We start from the raw sequence: 16,420 nt of genomic DNA, 5'->3' as shown, positions 1-16,420 counted from the left end.
AGTGGCATTAAATTTGTGAGCTTTGGGGCATTAAATTTATTGTGTATGAGTAAACCTAAAAAATGTTTGATGTCTCCCTTTGTTAACAGTTGGTTATATTTGTCTTGAAGATTTAAATATCAGAATACAACTTAGTTGTTAACAGTTGGCAGTCTTTGACGCGCCTTACAATTCTTTAACTTGAGTCATCAAAGTATGAGAAAAATATTGTCCTAAACCTAGTAATTCCAGACATGTTAGAGGTATCGATACCTGGAAAACAGTGAAAGACCTAATAACTATTACATTTATTTACATTTCATACAGATGTACAATACTTTATTAAGATGTAAGTTCCCAGACAAACTAACAGAACAAATTTACATTGTTTCATTTCTTTGAGGTCTTGATTCTTACTTCTTTGTTCTGTTTTAGGTTCCTGAGGGTTAAGCGATGGGGAGACCCCTGGTCTTGCTTCCGCTTCTCCTCCTCCTCCTCCAGCATTTTGAAGATGGTGACGGAAGCCAAACATTTGCCCAGATGCCTCTCCAGTTTACACATTTCCAGTACAATGTCACGGTGCACGAGAACTCGGCAGCAAAAACCTATGTGGGGCATCCTGTGAAGATGGGTATTTACCTTACAAATCCATCATGGGAGTTACGGTACAAAATTGTCTCCGGAGACAACGAAAACCTTTTCAAAGCTGAAGAGTACATTCTTGGAGACTTTTGCTTTTTAAGAATAAGGACCAAAGGAGGAAATACAGCTATTCTGAATAGAGAAGTGAAAGACCATTACACCCTCATAGTCAAAGCGGTTGAAAAAAATACTAACGCTGAAGCCCGAGCAAAGGTCAGGGTACAAGTGCTGGATACAAATGACTTGAGACCTCTGTTCTCACCCACCTCTTACAGCGTTTCCTTGCCTGAAAACACAGCTATAAGGACCAGCATTGCAAGAGTCAGCGCCACAGATGCAGACATAGGAACCAATGGAGAGTTTTACTACAGTTTCAAAGACCGAACAGACATGTTTGCAATTCACCCAACCAGCGGTGTGGTAGTTTTAACTGGTAGACTCGATTATGCAGAGACCAGGCTTTATGAAATGGAGATTCTAGCTGTGGACCGTGGGATGAAACTCTACGGAAGCAGTGGTATCAGCAGCATGGCCAAGCTGACCGTCCACGTGGAGCAGGCCAACGGGTGTGCCCCTGTCATAACTGCAGTGACGCTGTCCCCGTCAGAGCTGGACAAGGACCCAACGTACGCCATCGTGACCGTGGAGGACTGTGATCAGGGTCCCAATGGGGAAATAGCTTCCTTAAGCATTGTGGCCGGCGACCTCCTTCAACAGTTTAGAACAGTGAGGTCCTCCCCGGGGAGCAAAGAATATAAAGTCAAAGCAGTGGGTGCCATCGACTGGGACAGTCATCCTTTTGGCTATAATCTGACACTGCAGGCTAAAGATAAAGGGACTCCTCCCCAGTTCTCTTCCGTAAAAGTCATTCGTGTGACTTCTCCGCAGTTCAAAGCCGGCCCGGTCAAGTTTGAAAAAGATGTTTATAGAGCGGAGATCAGTGAATTTGCTCCTTCCAATACACCTGTGGTCATGGTGAAAGTCACGCCTAGTTACTCTCATTTGAAGTATGTTTTTAAAAGTACACCTGGAAAAGCTAAATTCAGTTTAAATCACAACACTGGTCTCATTTCCATTTTAGAACCAATTAAAAGACAGCAGGCGTCCCATTTTGAACTCGAGGTAACAACAAGTGACAGAAGAGCCTCCACCAGGGTCTTGGTTAAAGTCTTAAGTGCGAATAGCAATCCCCCTGAATTTACCCAGACTGCTTACAAAGCCTCTTTTGATGAGAATGTGCCCATTGGGACGACGGTCTTGAGCGTGAGTGCGGTAGACCCTGACGAGGGTGAGAATGGCTATGTGACCTACAGCATTGCCAACTTAAATCACGTGCCGTTTATCATTAACCATTTCACTGGTGCTGTGAGCACTTCAGAAGACTTGGACTATGAACTGATGCCTCGAGTTTATACTCTGAGGATCCGAGCATCAGACTGGGGCTTGCCGTACCGCCGGGAAGTTGAAGTCCTTGCCACGGTGACTCTGAATAACTTGAATGACAACACACCCTTGTTTGAGAAAATCAACTGTGAGGGGACGATTCCCAGGGATCTAGGTGTCGGGGAGCAGATAACCACTGTCTCCGCCATCGATGCCGACGAACTTCAGTTGGTCCAATATCAGATTGAAGCCGGAAATGAACTAGATCTGTTTAGCTTAAATCCCAACTCTGGGGTGTTGTCCCTGAAGCAGTCGCTCCTGGATGGCGTAGGGACCAGGGTGTCCTTTCAGAGCCTGAGAATCACAGCTACAGATGGAGAAAATTTCGCCACCCCTTTATACATCAACCTAACCGTGGCTGCCAGGCGCAAGCCAGTGCACTTGCAGTGTGAAGAGACCGGTGTTGCCAAAATGCTGGCGGAGAAGCTCCTGCAGGCAAATAAGTTACACAGTCAGGGAGAGGTCGAGGATATTTTCTTCGATTCCCACTCTGTCAACGTGCATGCGCCTCAGTTCAGAAGTACCCTTCCAACTGGCATTGAAGTAAAAGAAAACCATCCAGTGGGTTCCAACGTAATTTTCATGAATGCTACTGACCTTGACACTGGCTTCAATGGAAAACTGGTCTATGCTATTTCTGGAGGAAATGAGGATAGTTGCTTCATTATTGACATGGAAACTGGAATGCTAAAAATTTTATCACCGCTTGACCGTGAAACAACAGACAAGTACACCCTGAACATTACAGTCTCTGACCTTGGTATACCACAGAAGGCCGCGTGGCGTCTCCTAGACATCAGAGTTCTGGATGCCAATGATAATCCCCCAGAGTTTTTGCAGGAGAGCTATTTTGTTGAAGTGAGCGAAGACAGGGAGCTGAATAGTGAAATCATCCAGGTTGAAGCCACAGATAAAGATTTAGGGCCCAATGGACATGTGACCTACTCTATTCTTACAGACACAGATAAATTTTCCATTGACAGCATGACGGGAGTTGTTAAAATCGTGTACCCTTTGGATCGGGAAGTACAGCATGTGCATTACTTAAAGATTGAGGCCAGAGATCAAGCCCGGGAAGAGCCCCAGTTGCTTTCCACTGTGCTTTTGAAGGTATCATTAGAGGATGTTAATGACAACCCACCTAGATTCATCCCCCCTAATTACCGTGTGAAAGTTCGAGAGGACCTTCCAGAAGGAACCATAATCATGTGGTTGGAGGCCTATGATCCTGACTTAGGCCAGTCTAGTCAAGTGAGATACAGTCTTCTGGACCATGGAGAAGGACACTTTGATGTGGATAAACTCAGCGGAGCAGTCAGAATTGTTCACCATTTGGACTTTGAGAAGAAGCAAGTGTATAATCTCACCGTGAAGGCCAAAGACAAAGGGAAGCCAGTTTCTCTGTCTTCCACTTGCTATGTTGAAGTGGAGGTCATTGATGTGAACGAGAACTTACACCCACCAGTGTTTTCCAGCTTCGTGGAAAAGGGTGTTGTGAAAGAAGATGTCCCTATTGGCTCCTCCATATTGACAGTATCTGCTCATGATGAGGACACAGGACGAGATGGGGAGATCCGCTATTCGATTAGAGATGGTTCTGGTGTTGGTGTTTTCAAAATAGATGAAGAAACAGGTAAATAACGTTCTTACTGCTCTGGTTTTCCTAAAGGAAATTTCTGCCCGGTGCTAGCTGCTTTACCATTGACCTTTGTCAGCGTACACACTGCATGCTTTTTGTCCTTTTATAGGTGTCTCTCTGTGTAGTAAGCATTGAGTTTGGAATTAAGGAACCTGAATGACGTGGCGTAAAATGAGTCAAACAAACAAAAAAATGAAAGAAAACAAAACAAAAAGAAACCAGGAGAAAATTGTCATCATCACCACTGATACTGATCTTTTATTTTTTTTTTTTATTTTTTATTTTTTTAAAAGACTTTATTTATTTATTTGACAGAGAGAAATCACAAGTAGATGGAGAGGCAGGCAAAGAGAGAGAGAGGGAAGCAGGCTCTCTGCTGAGCAGGGAGCCCGATGTGGGACTCGATCCCAGGACTCTGAGATCATGACCTGAGCCAAAGGCAGCGGCTTAACCCACTGAGCCACCCAGGCACCCTGATACTGATCTTTTAGTTTGTGTTCTGTATTATCAGAGGCATGGTTGTGGTTTTGCTGTAACTTTGAGAAACCCTTCCAGACTCTTTGCAGACTTAAAACAGCCCCTCGCACTATCTAGCACACCTCTCAGAGATTACTGTACCCCTAGGAGACAACGCAGTGCACAGAGCAGGCTCTGCTGAAACTTCCATGATGCGGGCTGCTATCCTTAGGAGGTCCTCCAGGTTTTTTTTGAGGATCAGAAGCAGAGCAGGGCTGTGTTGCATGGAGGGAACTTGGCTCTTTTCAGGGTGATCTTGACAAGTTAGTTATCTAACTGCGACGGACGTCTTCTCTGAGATGGGGACACTCAAAATGGCTGCAAGATGAATGGGTGATAAAGTAAAATAACGTGTGAAGTCTGCCCAGCATGTGTTAGAGAGTCTGTTTGCGTCTTAGAGATGGTAGGAATGCTTTGTTATGGGACTCTTCCACCTGGAGTAAGAGCCTAAAACCAGAATATCCAAGATAGCCAGTATAGGCTAGAGTGTGTATTGTTTCGTACTTTGTGCAGATCTCTAATGTAGCTGCTTTTCACAAGACACTGGAGTTATGGGTCCGTCTCCCTGAGGGAGAGGGCATGCCATAGCAGAGTGCACAGATGGGGTGGCTTAAACCACAGACACTGGTGGTTGTCGCAGTTCGGGAGGCTAGAAGTCGGAGTTGGAGGTGTGGGCATGGTTTTCTTGGAGTCTTTCTCCTTGGCTTGTCTTCTCCCTCTGTCTTCCCTCTGTCTTCCCTGTGTGTGTCTGGGTCCTGATCTCCTATAGGACACCAGTCCCGTTGGATTAGGGACCACCTGATGACCTCATTTTATTTCTCTCTTTTAAGTTCTTTTCTCCAAATCACATTCTGAGGTACTGGGAATTGGGACTTGAATGCATGAATTTGGGGGGACACAATCAGCCCCGTACCACCTTCCAGGACAGGCTTTTAGCGCCTGTGTTTTCTGTCCTTAGCCCTAGCAAGAAGTACCAGGCATGTAGAAACTGCTTATTAAGTGTTAAACTGACATATGAGTAAATTAGTGATTATTTTGGCTTTGAACATCCTCTGAGAATGATAGTGGAAATAGAAGGAAACTGGGTAGTAATCACAGTGCTAGGTGAACTGCCCTAGATGGAGTTCAGTTTATTAATCTCCTTGATGTTTCCTTTGTGAACATATCCATTCTAAAAACGATGCTTTTCTTAATACACTGAAAATTCAAGTTTATATTCAGTAATACCATAAGTTAATTCTATTCTTAACACCCACTCCACCAACCATGTGTACATCTAATATGTATAAAGTACAAGAAGCATGTAATTATCCTAGAAATCAGTTATTTTAGAGGCTATTATATTTTAATGTACTTTTGCTTATTAAAGGGATTCTTTTTCTAATGAGTCATATACCACTCACCTGTGTTAACTCTATCTATGGATTATATGCCACTCTTCGAAAATACCAGATTTTTATTTATTTTTCATTTTTTACTTGTTCTTTTAGTTACTAGAGATTTACTTTTTCTTTTTTTTTTTAACTTTAAATTTCAGTGTAATGTATAAAACACCACATTTTTTTTTTTTTTTTTTACATTAAAGATTATAAATGGCAGTATAATCAGATTCCATGAGATTGTCAGCTGTATGTTGGGGCAATGATTAGCTTTCTATAAACCACTTTGCTTTTGTGTACAAATTAGTGTCCATGGCCTAAAAAATAAAACTGTATACTAGGCAAAGAATTTTATTAGCCTGTTTCAAACATTATTCCCAGCTTCTTCAGCATAATTAGCTGCAAAGAATGAATTGTGTCTAAGCAAAAACTGACAAGAGCTGCAGTGTCCATAGGGCTTGGACTTAAAAATACTGGGCTCTAGATTTTATCGGACCCCAGAACCACATTTTAAAAAGGAGTGCTCATACATGATAGCCACTGTCAGTAACTTCTTCAGGTTCTGTCTTCTTTAGAAGTTGACTCCTTTCACTTTGCTTTGTTCTTAACTGGCACACAATCTGGAATGTCCCTGTTACCCTGGTCTCCAGCAGTAAGTGGGGCTTTGCTATCTGCAGGTTGTGTGGGCAGAGCGGCTGCCCATCTTCTTGGACTGGTCAGACCATCTACACCTAGTTGCTTTGAGATGCTGGGTCGTGTTTCTGTCTTGGCTATGTATCAGCGTGGACACAGCGAGTGTTTTCTGCTGGGGAGGCCTGCCGCATCCCTGCTCCTTGATTTCTGAGCGCAGTCCCTCCTTTCATACTGGAAATCGTGTTTCCCTCTAACTTCTTCAAGCAAAATGGAAGGTTTTTTTTTTTTAATCGTCTGCTGTAGCTGTTCTGTGAACCACCTTCTTTTGACGAGCATGTCTTCTCCCACCGATGCGCAGCTTCTCCTGGTTCACCATCACGTCTCTCATCTTGTTGGAGCAGAGGTGGGACTGCGGGGGCAGGGTCGGGGGGATGACACAGGGACAGGGGAGTAGGGTTGGTGCTCAGTGTGGGTCTCCAGTGGCCCAGCTGAGATGAGGTGCTCACTCCTGGGGACAGAAGATGGCTACTAGAGCCAGATTTTTAAATAATAGTTTAACTGATGGCTGTTGGTTATGCTGTTTTCTTTTAGTCACTCACCTAAAGAGAAATTTGTGTGTGTGTGTGTGTGTGTGTGTGTATATATATATATATATATATATATATATATATTCATACTATCCAATATTAACTTGAATTTTCAGGTACATGCGAGAATATCCAAAATTTAAGAACTGCAGCTGAAACAATGACTATGTTTGTGAATTTCCCAAGGACCATTATTCCTACCTTTTTTTCCCCCCTTTTTCCCTTTTTGCTCTTGAAAGCCTAAAAGGAATTGGTATAAGTAAAAGTTGAGACAGAAAATAGAACCATAATTTTACTTTACATTACCTGATGACTTAAATTATGTGAGCACTGCTTTTTGGGTTTTTTCTTTCAAGGGGAAAGAGTATTTTTACATTGCTTTTTATGTGTGTATGTATTATTTTTTAAAGAGATCAAGAGCACATATACGAACAGGGGCGAGGGAGAGAGAACCTCAGGTGGGCTCCATGCTCAGCACAGAGCCTGGTGTGGGGCTCCCCAAGCTGGAGTCAAGAGTTAGCCACTTAACCCACTGAGCTACCCCAGGCACCACTTTTGTTGCTTTTTAAAGACTCATTTAGAAATGAGTATTTTTTTTTTGCCTATAAAATTTAATAAGAGATTGGGATATTCTTACAACCAGGAAAAAAGGGGAAACAACCAACCAAACAGGTCTGTGTTCTGAAATCTGTAGTAATTTTCAGAGCTGAATGGCAGTGTCAGAGCTTACTTAGAGGGGCTGAGGGGAGGAAGTGAGACTGGGCGGTGGGGCTGGTGAGTATGTACGAAACCGTTGAGTATCTCTATAAATACTGAGATTTGAAGGTGCGAAGTTGGAAATTCTTGGTCATCTGTTGTGTAGTCTTTGACTTTACAGAAAAAAGTACTTAATAACACAGTAGATTGTTTATCTTTTTCTGGAATTGAATCAAAATTATTGAGTAGTATTTACACATTGGCCTGTTACACATTGTAAGATGTGTTTTTGGCAATAGAATTATCAGCCCAAGTTATTTTAGAGATACTTGGCAAGACAGTTGGCGTCGTGGTACAGAATTCTTTCAGGAAAAGTCAATATGTTTGGGGCAGTAGAAATAGTAAAATTAGGTATGTTCTTTTTGGGGGGTAAAATTAGGTATGTTCTTTTTTTGGGGGGTTTGTCTAACAAATTCCTTGTGGAGAGGTACCCGTCAGATGAAGAAAAGTAGAAGTTCAGGAACACAGGCGGGGGTCCTGTGAAGTCAGCATGAGTTGACTAAATTTAGCATGAGTTGAAGATGGCCTGGCTCAGGTCAGCTTTAATAACACCTTTCTAGAACTTCCGAAGTTGTTCATTGCCTGTTTCTTTCATGCTGTTACTTTGTTTTCTAGTGTAACATGTTATACTGGGCTAATTGCCAAGGAAGGGCCTGTGCAGGACCATGAACTTGCCCACTTAACTGTTTGCTTTTTGCCTTTGATTTAACTTTAAACTATAGTGTTGGTTGAGTAATATAAGTAAGTTTTCTGGGTATTGGACCTATTTCAGCATTGTCAAATAGGTGTATCATTTGCATCCTTTTCATAGAACAGAGAATATAATTAGCAATCTGAATTTAGTTCTTACTATTTTTATGGTCCTGTTCTTTAAAAAAAAAAAAACTTAAATTTGAAACATCCCCTGAAAAGTAGTTTTTTAACTAGAAATTCTATGAACTATCTAAAATATGTAGGCAAATGTACAGTCCTGTTAGCTCTGCATTTTGTACATATTTTGCTAATTGGCTTTGCAAGGAGGTGAATGGAATCTCTGTGTGGGGGTGATTGTCATTTGACTCCTCTGATAATCTCTCACTGTGTCACATGCTTTCCCTGGAGTGGCCTCTGGATGTTGGTGAACTGTCCTGACAAATCCGTGCCCACATGATGGCTCGTCTGTCTTGGGTTTGGAGGTTCGGTGAAAACGATTTTGGGAAATAGGTCATGTTAGAGAGCCAATCTCCAGGGCTCTTATTAAAATCACCCCCTCCCTTTGTCTCCTGAAAAATCTACAGGGCTGGTCATAAAGCAGATTTAACAAATGTTAGTGGAAGATCGCTGAAGCATGTGTAATTTCACATTTAGATGTTTATTTGTCTGACTTTTTGCTTCTCAGCATTCACCCCCATTTTCAGTTCACGTATGTGCCCAGTTGTTTTGTTGTCAGTTTTAGAGTTGAGCAGAACAGAATCTGGAGGATCCCTCTTGCAGATTTAGGGAATAAATTCACCTTGGTGTTCCTGGCCGATAGGTACACATCAAGTTAACTATTACTTGAGCATCAGTAAAATGGTGCAGCTTCTTGTTAGCCTTTAACGTAAGGTAATGTCTAGAAACATGCTTGGCCAAAAGATTTCTTTTTTTTAATTGTTGGTAATTGGGGTCTAGTCCCCTGATGTATGTATTGTAATAAGTTGCCTTAAGTATGTTTTCATTGGTCTAGAGTACTTTGGTACAGTTTTTGGCTGTTAGTATAATGCATCCCAGTAAGAGTGTTGCCCTTTTCCACTTGTACTTCTCTACTTATTTAGGGAGACCATGTTTTTCATTAAGATAAGAGCAATTTTCTAAACTTACAAGTTTCTAAACTTACTAATGCCATGTTGCTCTTAGAATCCCAATTGTGGTTTCAGAATTGAAATTTACATTTCGGTGAAAAGACATGGGAAGAATTAATATGGAAGTACAGCTGTTGCAACAAGATATCACCATTCACGAAGTATGGGAGGGAAAATAGGCACAAGAGTCCATGGTTACATTCACACCATGAGGGAGTGTTAGCTACTGCTCGGTTCCTGGATTACCCATCTGGGGACTGGCTCTGGCTCTCCTTGGTTAGGGGACACAGAATGAACAGATTTGTATAGTGGGACCAGAAGGGAATTTCAATCCAGGCTAACTTTTTTTTTTTTAAAGATTGATTTATTTATTTGACAGAGAGCGAGAAATCACAAATAGGCAGGGAGGCAGACAGAGAGAGAGAGGGAGGGAGAAGCAGGCCCCACGCTGAGCAGAGAGCCCGATGCGGGGGCCCGATCCCAGGACCCTGAGCATGACCTGAGCCCAAGGCAGAGGCTCGACCCACTGAGCCACCCAGGCACCCCTCAATCCAGGTTAACCTTATTGTTGACCTCAGTGAGAGGGCAGATGTTTCCGGGGCTTCTTTCTGATCTGGCAGAAGTCTGAATATTTTAATTATCTTAATTACTCCAGTTAAAACAAAACAAAACGCTTTCCCAACTTAAAGTAGAGTATCATGCATACAGCCAAGGACCTAGGCTTTTTTCTTAGAGCCTGCTGGCATAACAGGACATAGAATGCAAAGAATGTTATTAATGACCTCAAGTGTTGGGACCAAAAAGTCTGTAAGAGTGGCTAACAGCTGGGCAGCCCTGAGGAGTGTGGTGTGTGTGGAGGGACCTGTTCCCGCTGCTGGGGCTGTGTCTAGAGTGTCTGGCAGCAGGGACTGGAACAGGGACAGGGGGGAGGCCGCGTGACGGAGTCCGCAGATTTGTCGCCGGAGGGGCTTTGGTGTGGGCATCTCCTGTCTCCTATGCAGTGGCTCCTGTCTTGTTCTTTTCGTTCTCTTCCTCAGGAAGTTGAACAGAAAAGAAACTGACTTCTTAGCCACAGTGAGATTGAAAATCAGGGCTTGGCAGGAATTATGTGATGATAATGTGCTGTTGCTGGGTTTAGGAGTAATGGTCTGCGTGCACGCCCGTGTGTGTGTGTGTGTGTGTGTGTGTGTGTGTGTGTGTGTGTGTCTGCGTCCAGGCAGGGAGGGCATGTCATTTCTGTCAGGATTAGGTTCCTCCTCTGAAGCTGGAGGATGTTAAGGTGAGAATAGAATCTAATTAGGAATCCTAAAGAAGTTCATTTTGTTTTGAGAGAAAACAGGATCTGCTTCTCTTTAGTTATTTGTATGATACTGAGCAAGTTGGTGCTTGAGGTCCTGACTGAGTACTGGTTGGGGGAGGAGTTGTGTTGTAAATCTCTCGGGGCTGAGATACAGGTGGTATTCTGCAGAATGTGGGGGGAGCTCTGCATTGCCTTTATATAATCCTAAAGGATGTGTAAGGGCCAGATCCAGGATGGAGTAGAAACAACTGAAAATATGCTCTGTGCTTTCGGTGATGATGATGATGGTAAGGATGAAGGGCGTCCTAGAATAAACCACAGACACTGTCACCACTGGCGGCTGTTCCAAGCACTCTGTTTGTTTCCATTAATTTAGTTGTCACAACTACCAGATAGATAGCTATCCCCGTGTTACTGGTGAGGGGACATTCACAGAGAAGTGAAGTCGCTTGCTTAGGACCACGTGGGTACTAAGTGGCAGAACCAGCTGGCCTGCCAACACTGCACTTCACTGCCTCTCACCCTTTACAGAGTGATCTGGAGATGCCCTCAGGGAGCCCATTTGAAAACCACTAGTTGAAGATTTATTTATGAGAGCACAGTGGGAGGGGCATAGGGAGAGGCAGGGAGCCTGATGTGGGGCTGGATCCCAGGACGCTGAGATCATGACCTGAGCTGAAGGCAGACACTTAATGGTGAACCACCCAATTGCCCCCCAAAACTAGTGGGGTGGGATTCTGGGCTGAACTGGGTTGAGAGGAGCTGGCTGGAGACCTGAATCCTAGATTTGAGACTGGTCTTGAAGGAGTATTGACTCTAACAGTCTTCTTCCATCCTTTCTTCTCAAGCTGTTGTATGGGTCTTTAGCATTGAAGTGAACAGGATTTTAGAAATATGTAGGGTGGCATTTAAGCAATTTAAGATTATTCCAGTGAAGTGGTTAGTAGTGGGGGACTCATGCTGAGTACAGACAGTGAGTTTTCCTTAGTGAAGACGGATCTGGTTTGTAATTGCGAAGGTCCAGTCATTTCATAAATACAAATGCTGCTGGTGTGAACTGTACAGGATGTTAATTGGAGCTTTTTCTCATTGAAACAATGTTTTAGATGGTTGTTAGGGTCCTGGCTAACCTTTAAAATTAATTTTAACCCACGGAATGAATAGCTGACGTTAACTTAACAGCCCCCCACTTCTCCACTGAGTCACGGTCCTGGTAGTCCTTGTTCTCGGGCCTTGTCCTCAATGCAGGTCTTGGCTTCAGCATCTGTCCTCCGTGGCCATCTGGTTTGTGCCAGTGAACTTGTTCTCCTTCTAATCCCTCTTGGCAAGGGACCATTTTTATGTTCTAAGACTTGCTGAAGACTTAAGTGTTCATAACTTGTTGAGTGGCCTCTGTGTATAGACATCTAATGCTCGGCTAATATGTGGCCTGTTTATGTTTATTTTTGTTTTTCCTCCTGTTGCCTACCTTGCCCAATTATGAAAATTGAGTGGGTCTTGAAACATTTTAGTGTTTTGTCCCTTGTTGGATTTTGGTTTTTAACCATTGAGTTCCTGTTGTTTTGATTTTGTGGGTTTTTTTTTTTTTTAAGATTTTAAAAAAATTTTTGTCAGAGAGAGAGCATAAGCAGGCAGAGTGGCAGGCAGAGGCAGAGAGAGCAGGCTCCCTGCTGGATAGGGAGCCCGATGTGGGAGCCCAATGCAGGACTTGATCCCAGGTCCCTGGGATCATGACCTGAGCCGAAGGCAGCAGCTTAACCGACCCAGCCACCCAGGCGTCCCAGTTTGTGGGTTATTTTCATTCATAAGCCTGGATTTGTCAAGATTTTATTATCTGTTTGCTTGTATGTTGTATACTGTTGCAAACAACATACAAGTGTATTTGCATCAACAGTGTGTTTGCAGTTACCTTCATGGAACTTTTTAAAAAAAGTCAAGCAATGTTGGTTATAAATAGTGTATCCTGCCCAAGACAGCATGCCATGAAGCACAGTCTTTCATATCTTTGTTCCCGGGAATAAATGGGCTTGGAAAGCTTCCTCTTCACAGGCACATGCCTGTACTTGCTGAATTGGCAGGTCCCCGGTGTAACGGCAGTGACAGGAGGTCCAGGGAACTCTTCACACGTGCGCTTGCTGGGGCAGCCTGCCCAGTGAAGCTGCCTTGCGGGTGACACGGTGGCCACTCCGGAAAAACTGAGGAGGGTGTGGAACCCGCTGCATGGCAGGGCCTCTGCTTGGCTGAGTGAGCCGACCTGTCCGAAGAGATTCGTCAGGATTGTCATCTTTTTAGTTTCAGCCTCAATGATTTTTTTTTCTTTTTTTGAAAAAAGTTACCTAGCAGCTTCTGTAGTTTCTTAAGAATTATTTCTCATTTGTGATTATTTAACCATATTATCTTTGATTGCTGATGAACTTTTTCTTTTTTTAAAGATTTTATTTGAGAGAGAGAGAGCTTGAGAGGGGAGAGGGTCAGTGGGAGAAGCAGACGCCCCACTGAGCAGGGGGCCTGATGTGGTACTCGATCCTGGGACTCCAGGACCATGACCTGAGCCAAAGGCAGTGGCTTACCTGACTGAGCCACCCAGGTGCCTGAGCTTTTTCTGTCATCATCTGTATATAATGAGAGGTCCCATTAATTGGATGCTTGTTGTGAGCCAGCACTGTTTTCAAGTTCTTTTACTAAGTTATCTCCCTAGATCATCCCAATAATTTGTGAGTAAAATTAGATGGTAATATGCTGTGTTCATGTAGGGCCTGTATGAAATTCTAAAGATACGATGAGTGATGGGGATGATGGTACGTACTGACCTCGTACCATTGAATTTTGCAGAGTGTGTGTCTGTGTGTGTGTGTGTATGTGTGTGTGTGTGTGGTGGTATAATAAAGATTGATGTGGTTTGAAGTGGGCTTTGATGGTGTGGTGGTAATACAGACCTAATTTTTGAAACAGAGGCCTTCTGTCTCTCATCAGATCTTTCTTAAAACCATTTGGTGTCTCCCTTACATAAAGCCCAAAGTTTTTAGTGCAGGCTGACATGCCTCCCCCTGCCACTAGTCCGTGTTCTCTCCTTGGCTCCCGTACGCCTCCTGTACTTCAGCCAGATGGAGCCAGGCCCTCCCCGCCCTGCTCTGCCCCATTGTGTCCTGTCTCCTTGCCTTTGGGTGACACGTTGACCCCTAGATGGGCTCTTACTAACCCTGACTGCATAATAAATCTCTCCTGACAAGCCTTCGCTCATTTTTCTTCTTTTTTTGTATGTCTTTTTTTTTTTTTTTTTAATATATATTACTATAAGTATCACTCTCGTTTGAATATGTATTTGTCCTTTTTCCTCTAAATTGTGAGCTTCTTGTGTGTGTGGATGCTAAATCTTGAACCACTGGACTCAGAAAACAGGCACCCAGTACACCTCGGTTAGGTCGGCCTCGGCCTCTCGAGCCATTGTTGCCTCTCTTGGAACAGGTAGTCTGCTTTGTTCCAGGAGCACTTTCTGTATGTTCTTCTGTCACATGTCAGGGTGTTATTTATCTCTTTCTTGTCTGTCTCCCAGAACTCAAGGACAGAGTCGTCTTGTCTCCTCTTCTAGCCTCTCCTAAGCACAGTGGCCGACAGGGCCAAGTGTAGCCCTTGTTTGCACAACAAACCAACCGATTGTACCCTATGAATGATGGTGCTCATAAGGTTGAGGGAAACCTTTCCTTTACCTCCTGTCCGTTTCTAGACTTCCAGGCACTGGTTCTTAATAGTTTTGACATCCTAAAAACCTCTGAAAATCTGTGGAAAACTATACATTCTGTCTTCAGAGACTGCAATTAGGTTGTCGTAGCGGGAGGCTCGTGAAGAGCTGAATCTTTATGTCCCGGGATTTCTGGTTTTATATCTCTCTGTTCTGGGAGTTCCAGGGCTGCCAGTCCTCACGAGTTCTCTTGAAGGAGAATCAGATAGCAGTGAGAATGGTGGTGGTGGTGCTGGTGGTCATGCTGGTGCTGGTGGTGGTGCTGCTGGTGGTGATGGTAATGGTAATGACGACAGTGACTGTCTTAGTGACATGCATTTGAAAAAGGCTCAACAGCCTGCACCTGTTTGTATACACTTCATGGCTTCTAGTCTAACATGTAGGTGTCATTGCTATTTTATAAATAAGGTAGATCCACTGTACAGTAGATGAGTAGCAGCCACTTTCCTGTGTACTTGTGTGTGTGCTTGATTTGATTCAGAGCACTCTGTCACCTTCAAATGATGCTGTGGCCTGTAGTTTTTTACAAACCTGTGTCATCAGTCTGGTCTCCTGTGTAAGTGACAAGACAATTATAGTAAAATAATTGCAGTACACACAATACACAATATATCTTTTTTTTTTTTTTTTAACAATACATCTATTTTTAAGTGAAGCAGCCCTCTAGGCCAGGATCTGATCTCTTGTGTTGGCAGTTTACCATGGAAACCCTCTGCTGCTCCGCTAGCATGCTTTTATTTATTAAGGTAGAATAATCTGTCAGACTTCTAATCATAACGTTAACTTTCTTCACAGACTGGATTTTATTTAAATGGACTTTAAAAATCAGAGCATTTGGGAATTAATAAACCATTTTAGTTTTGTGTCAAGAGTCCCTTATTCTGTACAAAAGAAAAAAATGGAAAATAATGCCTATTGTTAACAGTTGCTCTTCTCATAATTAAAAGGTTTTCTCCTATTGTAAAAGGAGCGGTGAACAACTTTACAGTGACAGTTGGAATAGATGTATATGTGGCAAAATGTTCTGATCTGCGAATTATACTCCTATCCCTTCAAGTCAGTATGTTTTTTGACCCATGGAGATGAGTCTTTGTAAACAGTTATTCTGGAATCTTTCAGGAAGTTTTCTTTTTTGTAAGTTGAAGACATTTGGTTAGTTGAAAGCAAGAACAGCTCTTTGGAAAAGGACTTTAAAGTTGAGTCAACTTTAAAGTGTTTTAAAGCAGTCCCACTGTAAATTCTTAGTTAAAAGTTCCTCTGAAATTCATTTGCTTTTAATTCTTAATATTTTTATTTGCACCTTTACTCTTAAAGCTGCTTGACATCAGGCAGTCCCGTACATCTTTGTCTTCTGACAGTGCTAGGCACAAAGCTGGTATTTAGTAAATACTTACTCAGTGATGTTCATCTTTTGATAAACCCAGGAAAAGTTTGTCACATAGTGTTGTTCTTTTGATCTTTTGCTCAGCTGAAGGTGTTTACATTTTTAATGGAAAAAAGATGAATTTGCTGTGTAATACTGAGTTAGTTTATTGGGTGAAGCATCAGAATAGAACTCAGTTTCTTTTAAAGGCTTGATCTCAGAAGTATCTTTTCTAGATAGTGTGTGAGCCTCATGTAGAAGATGAAAGCTGATTGATTAGGAAAGCATGAACATGAATAATACCCATGTTTGGTTTTAATTAGCTCAGTGCTGTTGATTCTTAAAATAAGTCAAACTAAGGATCATCACATCTACAGAATATAAAGTTTTATAAATTAAGGCTCATAATTTTTTCAGTGGTGTTTTACATGTAGTGTATGTCAAGAATGATTTTAGCATATTAAAAATCTGTTTTGGTCATTATCTTTCATAATCTAAGCCTTATGAGCATAGGCAGGGACTTTGTTTTGTTTTGCTCTAGATTGCTGGTGCCTGGAACTGTTCCTGGCGCATGCGTGGGAGGCCCCCAGCTAGAACTTGACGAATGGGTCCAATTTGAACGTG

At 42.7% G+C, this 16,420-nt stretch overlaps 1 protein-coding gene across 6 annotated transcripts in view; it reads left to right on the top strand.

The window, feature by feature from the left end:
* Window positions 1–16,420, top strand: part of FAT1 (FAT atypical cadherin 1) — a 127,699-nt gene that overhangs the window by 14,421 nt on the left and 96,858 nt on the right. For all 6 annotated transcript variants that reach the window (XM_059156318.1, XM_059156316.1, XM_059156320.1 and 3 more), the window contains exon 2: window positions 415–3,697. In XM_059156318.1, the coding sequence (XP_059012301.1) occupies window positions 433–3,697 (3,265 nt within the window). In that variant the 5' untranslated portion in view covers window positions 415–432. The remainder of the gene's footprint in view (window positions 1–414; window positions 3,698–16,420) is intronic.

The sequence above is a fragment of the Mustela lutreola genome, chromosome 18, assembly GCF_030435805.1.
Source record: "Mustela lutreola isolate mMusLut2 chromosome 18, mMusLut2.pri, whole genome shotgun sequence".
In the NCBI taxonomy this organism is placed as follows: Eukaryota; Metazoa; Chordata; class Mammalia; order Carnivora; family Mustelidae; genus Mustela; species Mustela lutreola.
This window is presented reverse-complemented; position numbering and strand designations above follow the sequence as displayed.